This window comes from Hirundo rustica, chromosome 24 (genome assembly GCF_015227805.2).
Source record: "Hirundo rustica isolate bHirRus1 chromosome 24, bHirRus1.pri.v3, whole genome shotgun sequence".
NCBI classification, from domain to species: domain Eukaryota; kingdom Metazoa; phylum Chordata; class Aves; order Passeriformes; family Hirundinidae; genus Hirundo; species Hirundo rustica.
In genome coordinates, this window is record NC_053473.1 from 580,467 (window position 1) to 587,902 (window position 7,436).

At 52.9% G+C, this 7,436-nt stretch overlaps 1 protein-coding gene across 5 annotated transcripts; it reads right to left on the bottom strand.

Annotated features, from left to right (window-relative positions):
- Positions 1-21: 21 nt before the first annotated feature.
- Positions 22-6,559, bottom strand: TMEM9 (transmembrane protein 9). 5 transcript variants are annotated; one of them, XR_005703960.2, is made up of 7 exons: positions 6,504-6,559; positions 4,110-4,211; positions 3,924-4,015; positions 3,394-3,502; positions 2,406-2,537; positions 435-1,113; positions 22-334 (listed from the first exon to the last, which is right to left on the bottom strand). XR_005703960.2 is itself a non-coding variant. In XM_040085316.1 (7 exons), exons 3-7 carry the CDS (start codon positions 4,200-4,202, stop codon positions 964-966), a joined length of 576 nt encoding a protein of 191 aa, XP_039941250.1. In that variant the 5' UTR covers positions 4,203-4,211; positions 4,302-4,450; positions 4,579-4,691; the 3' UTR covers positions 22-963. The 5 variants fall into 5 exon arrangements, 4 of the variants coding, with proteins under 4 accessions (XP_039941250.1, XP_039941249.1, XP_058279404.1 ...); XM_040085316.1 differs by lacking the exon at positions 6,504-6,559 and adding exons at positions 4,302-4,450; positions 4,579-4,691 and having other exon boundaries at positions 22-1,113; XM_040085315.1 differs by having other exon boundaries at positions 22-1,113.
- Between the last annotated feature and the right edge of the window lie 877 nt (positions 6,560-7,436).

The window sequence follows — 7,436 nt, forward strand, 5'->3', positions numbered from 1 at the left end:
CCTAAAAAAAAGCCACTCAGGTAGTAGATCTTTGTCTGCTTTTAATACGGAGGTGCTACACCATAAACTCCAAATGTTCTCAGTGGGATCAATACATATGGCAGAACCACTGCAGATTCCTCCACACAGCCCAAGCCCTGTCAGAGCTCTTGGAGTGTTCAGAGTGGCAGAAGTGTCCACTTCCCAGGGCCCTGACAGGTGTTTTCAGTGCTCCAGGAGAGCAGTTTGCCCCAGTTCTCTTGGACAGAAATGCAGCTGCCTACCCTGGGAGAACACCAAGGGTCACCAGTGTGAGTACAAATGGAGAGGTTTCACCCCAGGAGGTTATTATCTACTAGTAAAGCACAAAAAGATAGAAATGTAAATCAGCTTTTTACCTGTTCGACTCTTACTGATGGTTTGTAGTTTGTACTAACAGGTTTTGTAATATTCACCTGTCTAGAAGCAAGCTGCAGTCTCAGTTATGCTGGTGTAAACCTGGACAGACTCCAGAGGTATGGAAATCTCTCCGTTTACATCAGGATAAGCAGAAGCAGCAGAGCCTACTGGCAGAAACCCCCTCCCCTTTGTTCCTGTGCTGCACACATGGCTCAGTACCACAATGCCCAGGGACCATCAGTGCACACTGGAGGAGGAAGTGGCTGCTGCATCTGGAGAAACATCACATAATTTATCCCACATCAAAATTGTCCCACTATTTTTATCCCAGAAGACTGAGCCAGCTGCCAGTGCTCTGTTCCCAGCCCCTGTCCCTGCTAGGGTGGGCTGATGGAGTCCTGTGTTTGGCCAAGCCCCACGTGGCAGCCATAGCCAAGGAGCCAGCATGGCTGGACAGGGGAAGGGCAGGGGACACAACCAGAGAAACCTTTGGGGCTGATGCTACCTCTGGAGATGGTGAATCAGGGAGGGCTGGAGGTTCCATTCCAATGCTGGGTGTCCTGATGTGGCAGAGCCCAGCAGAGCCTAGCTCAGCATCTTGTGCCGGTCAAACACCGTCTTCCTCTGCTCCTGCACCTGCCGTTTCCAGCGCTGCTGCGCCCCCTCCACCCGCTCCAGCACTGTGTTGGCCCTGGCACCAGCCAGGGTGGGCACTGTGGCCAGGGAGCGAGTGTCCTGCAAGGAAAGGAATGGGGCTGGAGACCAGGCAATGCCCAGCCCTGAGCACAGAGGGAGGCAGCTGATTTGGGGAGAAACAGCACCTCAAAGACCAGTTCAAGGTTTGAGGTGTTCTGATGGAAAACCTCCTTTTCAGAGCTCCTCAACACCAGCCCCCAAGTCCTTGCTCTCAGGGATCACCCCCAACTCCAGATAAAAGTCCCCAGAAGAGGAAGTGTACAAAGCGTAGAGCTCTGCTGGAAATCCCCCTCTTGGAGTCTGCAAGGAGACACAGGGCCGAAGTGAAACACGTCCCCATGCTAAAACCAGGACGATGATGGATGGAGATCCATCATAGCACAGGAACAAGGCCTATCCCAGAGGACTTAATCTAGCATACTGGAGTGAGATAAACTTCACCTAACACCAGGTATTTACCATGTGCATCTGGGTCTGTATCTGAATTACTGCTTCAGAGCAGGATGCAAACCCATGACTTTGGGATACAATTCATCTCCTCCTGCAGGACCTCCTTTTCAGCAGAGGGAGGCAATGGATGGACTGTGAACACTGGAGCAGCTGCTCCTCACTTATGTGAGTATGAAGGAATTGGGCCAAATAGTTTATATTCACAAAAAAGTACAAATAGGACAATCCAACCCAGTGCTGCAACTGCATTAATTTTATGCAGCAAGAAATTTGTTCTCCTCCAAAACTGGTGACGAAGACAGAAAGAGGGAGAGAGTGGCTCTTTCTTTGCTACTGGGTCCTAATCATTTTGCCCATGGTTTGTATGTCAGCATCCCACAAAACGGTGATGTTTGAATGAAATTGTGCTCTGGGAAGGAGCATGAGGACCAATGGCCTGGATATAATCCAGGGCTCAGCCCCAGAGCAGGATCAAACAGCACCTAATAGGCTGGTGTTTTAAATGTCTAGAAGATGTTTCAGCCAACACTTAAGCTCATCCTTCCCTGGAAGCTCCGCACCACAGAACTCCACTTGGGGCACTTCATAAACAGAATCTTGTTTTTTTGTTCCCTCTAGATGGACAAACCAAATTCAGGCCAATTGCTACAAAGCCCCCTCTGCCTCTGAGAGCAGGGCTTGCCTTGGGCTCATTACACAGAGCTTTGAATATTCCTTATGCTTCTCAATGACCTGCAGCGATCTGAGTCCAAATGCTCACCTGTGTAAGTGCCCCCAAAGCAGCAGTGCTGGTCCCTCACTGGACCAGAGGAGACAAGCAGTTCACTGTTTCCCTGTCCCCCAGTCTCCTGTCCCTCTGTCTGCACCCCGTGCCCCCTCACCTCACTGTCCTCTTCATTGTGCAGAGGCTGGGTGTAGGGGTCTGGCTTGCGGATCAGGGGGTCCACGAGCACCAGGAACGCCATGTAGAGCAGCAGGGCCCCCACCACCGACAGGTAGATGATGATGATCACCTGCAGTTGAGGACAGCGCAGGGGGAAAGGATAAGAAGTGTAGATAAGAAGCACCACAGAGGTCAGGAAGGTTCTTTGCAGCTTCCTCTGATGTGTGATCTCTTGTTCTTATTTTGCTCACAAGAGGCTCTTGCTCTTGCCAAGAGGCTGAGGTTGTGCCATCACTGCACAAAGTGTGCTGATGCTCTCACTGTGCCAACTGAGGACATGTTCTGCACATAAGGAACAATGAGATGGGGCCCTTGTCAGAGATGCTTGGCACTGTCACACATCCCCAGCAAGAAGACTGGGCTCCCACACAGCTCTTCACTACCAGGAATGCCCCTGGCTCAGACACGGAATCCCTGAATCACTGAGGTTGGAGATGGCTGAGATCATGGACTCCAACCCGTAACAATCCCCACCTTGTCACCCAGAGCACTCAGTGCCATATCCAGTTGTTTCTCAAACACCTCCAGGTACAGTGACTCCACCACCTCCCTGGGCAGCCCCATCCGGTATCCAAGACCCTTTTTGTGAAGAAATTCTTTCTAGTGTTCAACATAAACCTCCCCTGGTGCTGCTTAAGACCATGTTGTCTTGTCACTGGCTGCCTAGGAGAAAAAGCCAACCCCTACCTGGCTACAGCCTCCTTTCAGAGACTTGCAGAGAGTGAGCCCCTGGCAGTGCCACCAGGTACTTTGCTGTGATAGTTTTCTCTTTCTGGGCTCTTCTCCAGGAACCTACCAGCGTGGCAGTGCCTGGGCAGCTGTGGCACAGCAAGGGGCAGGGCACAAGCAGTGAGTGACTGCAGTTACCCTGGGCTGCTGTGGCATGTCAGGCAGCAGGGTGCAGGCAGGGGACTGAGCTCAGGTACCTTGATGGTGGTGGTGCTGCGCTCCTCGTACTTGCACTCACAGAGCAGGCAGTAGGCCTCCACATCATTCCCAGGCACTGGCATGGGCTCCACCACGTGCAGACAGTTGCTGCAGCACAAACAAACCACAATCAGCAGCAGCACAAGGTGAAACCAGTGCTCCGTGCAAGGACACTGGGGTGACTTTGTCCCAGCTTTCGTGTCAGGCTGATAACACCGATCTGGTGTTAAGAGCTCCCCTCACAGCCTAGCTGGCCCAAAGTCCCTGGGGTAGACTGTTCAATGCATTTTGCAGGGATCCAGTCCAGGTGGAAGGGATTGGAGGGCACACCCTACATCTGCCAAGAGTTAACATACCCCAGATTCCTCAATTTCTGTTTAATAAATGCCCCTGGCCTGGGTTGAACATCACCCACCAAAGCAGCTCCTTCTGCAAACATACAGGAAACTGACCCTTCCTCAGCACCAGCTGGGAACTCCAGAGCTTGGCTGTCATGGAGCGACCCCTGAGGCTGCACCTGCTCACTCACCAGTCCTTCTGGGACACATTCTTGTTGTAGATGTGCCCACTGATGTTGCGGTACGGGGGGCAGATGCACTTGCAGCGAATGTCCTCGGAGCTCTGCAGGGCACAGGAGCCATGTGAAGGAGAGAACACGGCTCTGTCCCCTCACACCCCGCCTCTGCTATGCCCCACACGTGGCTGTGTCACCCACCTTGCTGGCCTGTACTGGGGGACACAGGACACAGCCCAGCAGCACCAGCAGCAGCACGGGGCTCGTAGAATTCTGGGAGCTCTGGGCAAACATCCTGTGAGCCTGAGGGAACAAAACTCACATCCAGGATAGAGCATCTCGGTTGAAAGTAGCCACAACGAGGTAGTCAGAGACTTTTTTTGGCCCACTTGCCTCTGTTTTGCCCAGGAAGAAGAAATTTGTTCCTGAATCACAGCTGATGCCAGCCAGGAACTCTTGGAAACACTCAACACAGATCCCAAGAACATTACTGTCAGAAGAGCTTCAACCCTGTACAACCACACATCCAAACTATCCCAGCCCTGCAAAAATATTGCTGATTTCATTAAAACTGGACTTCCACAAAAGCTCCCGTTCCTCTCTTACTACTGCCCAGCAACAGATATTTTTGGTGCTGACAGTTTTGCTCAGTAAAAGACACAGAACTGACCTAAGGCAGTACACTGGGGCCTCCCTGCTGCACTGTCATGAATGGCAAATCATTCATCTTCTGATACTCAAAGTCTTGCTGCTGAAGGGAATGATGTATTTTCCTGTCAAGAGCTATGGGAAAGGGATGGAATATTCCTAAGTATTCCAAACCAATTCCTCAACCTCTCAAGATACCTGTTCAGTAAATCCTGATTTTAAAATTCCTTCAAGCTGATAGCTTGGTGAATTCATTAATGCCTTTTGCTACATATCACAGAATCATTTGGGCTCGAAGGGACCCTAAAGATCATCTCCTTCCAACCCCCATGTATGTGGATAAAGTTGTTCCAGAGATGTGTGCTTCCACAAATCTGTAAGAACGTGAATTTATTCCCTGTGCCACAAAAGGCAAGTTAGCCTTGGCCAAGGCTGGCATTCATTCTCAGAGAGAAAAGGTGGAGCAAGTGTTGGATTCCTTGGGACAGCATGGAAGAGTTGCTTCAGCAGGGGCAGGGGAAGGGAATTTACACCTTCATTAATCAGCTCCCAGGTAATCCCACAGCTTACTCCAGGTACTTGTACTCCATCACCTGACTTGATTCCATTGGGATTTAAATCACTGCAATATTCCATCACCGTCGCTTTATCTTATGTCAACACCTTAAATTCACATAATGTATTCCAAACACCAAGTTCCTTTCTTCTTTATCTAAACTAAACATCAGCAACTTCTAACAAGCTGTCAGACCTCCAAAATGCATCCCGGTCCTATCACCTCGTCCTATGATTTATTAAGGTTTTGCACCACAGTTTCAAAAATCTCCTCAAACACCGGTCCTTTCCAGAGCGACTCCCCTGCCATCAGGGATTCAGATCATCATAGATCTGGGGAACAGGATTGATCTGAGCTGCCTAGTGCACATTCCCCATTTTAAGTGGGTCTGCACTTCTGTCTGAATTTTTAACACAGCAATGGGGCATGTACCTGGAATTCAGTTTTAGCCTCTCAGACCAGTTCAGAATATCTGAACTGAATGAATGATATCATGAATGTCACAATAATAGTAGGGGGAAATGCGTCATCTGTTAAACCATAAACAAAAACTTAGAATCTAGGCAGAGTTCACACACCATGAATTGCAGAACACCCTCAGCCACACAAAGGATAGTTAAGGCATATTTATCTCCAGGTTTGACAGCAAAGAGACACATGCACACGTGCCTTAGAGCTATTTTTTCCATACCATCAGCCATGTGGCCAAAAGTGGCTGCATCTCGGCCAAAACTCACCAGCACAGTAAACACAGCAGTGGGTATGTGGTTTAGGTGAAGTTTTCAGGGGCTGTGTGTGGCAGGTCCCAGGATGAGCTCCCACAAAAAGCTGTCCAGAGCACCGCTGCACACAACCACCCCGTGCTCCTTCTCCCTGGAGTGCCCAATAATCATCTCATCTTTAATATCCCCATCCCTGAAGTGTCCAAGGCCAGGCTGCACGGGGCTTGGAGCAGCCTGGTCTCGTGGAAGGAATCCCATGGCAGGGGTTGGCCCTGGATGAGCTTTAGGGTCCTTTCACACCCAAACCATTCTGGGACTGATTCTGTGAACATCACCTGGAGCCCTTCTAAGACTCCAGCCAGTTTCCCGTCCCGGATCTGCGCTCGAACCACCTTCGACAGACCGGACCCAAGGCAGGGCCGGATCCCTCAATACCCGCGGAAGGCCCGGATGCTCCGTCAGCCCTCCCGGGGCTTCCACCGCCCGGTCCCACCCGGCCTCCTGGGATGCCTCCGGCAGTGCAGGCCGCCGCCGCCCCCCGAGTCCCGGGTCCCGCACAGTCCCGTCCCGGGTCCGGGGAGCGGAGCAGGGCCAGGGCCAGGGCCGGGCCCGACGCCCGCAGGCCCCCGCCCACACCTACCCCGCACGAACCCCATACATGCCCCTTACCTGCCCCTCGCTCCGGCCCAGGCGCGGCCCCGCCCTGTGGGCCCCACCCCGCACACCCATTGGCTGTAGAGCAGGACGCTCAGTGACAGACAACAGCGCTGGCCAATCGGAGGACAGGAAGCCCGGCCGGTAACTGAGGGCGGACCCGCTTTCCGCAGAGCTCGGGGGATGTGGTGGCGGCAGTTGTCGGTGGCGGCAGTTGCCGGTGGCGGCAGTTGCCGGTGGCGGCAGTTGCCGGTGGCGGCGGGGCCTTCGGCAGACATGACCCGGGCAGCTCCCGCCTGGCTCTCCGTGCGGGGCAGCGCCGCCCCGTCCTGGGGCTGAGCCGCGGGATAGCTCCACTCCTCAGCCCCTTCTCCCCTCACAGCCGCGTTCTCCCCTCACAGCCCCTTCTCCCCTCATAGTTCCACAGCCCCTAATGGCCCCTCTCTTCGCTCACGGACCCCGTTCGCCCCTCACACACGGCTCTCCGCGGCCCTACTCTCCCGTCGTGGCCCCTCTTCTCTCCTAGTCTCCATTCCCCCGTCACACCCGGCTCTCCCGTCATGGCCCTGCTCTCCCCTCACGCCGATGGTGGTCCTGTGTCTACCGGAGGGAAAAGCCCGGGCTGCGGTGGTGCCCTTGCTTATGTTTTTGGCGGATTTATGGTTATAGATTATATCAGTAATCCTTCAGATTCAAAGGCTTCAGAAACCCAACCCCCCCCCCGGTTTAACTTCTAGAAATAGCATCATAAAATCAAAATCTGAGATTATCGAGTCCAACCTGTGCCTGACCACCACCTTGTCATCCAGTCCAGAGCACTCAGTGCCACGTCCAGGCATTCTTTGGACACCTCCAGGAATACGGACTCTACCATCTGGAGTCCCTGGGCAGCCCCTTCCAATGCCTCACCACCCTTTCCATGGAAAAATTCTTTTGGATGTCCAGCCT

Bases quoted from the DNA above. Each gene is read 5' to 3' on its own strand.
- TMEM9 (XM_040085315.1), bottom strand. From the start codon at position 4,202: ATGTTTGCCCAGAGCTCCCAGAATTCTACGAGCCCCGTGCTGCTGCTG. The intron at 2,538-3,393 runs GTACCTGAGCTC...CCTCAACTGCAG, and splicing joins GCAGCACCACCACCATCAAG to GTGATCATCATCATCTACCT. The intron at 1,114-2,405 runs GTGAGGGGGCAC...CTTTCCTTGCAG, and splicing joins ACAATGAAGAGGACAGTGAG to GACACTCGCTCCCTGGCCAC.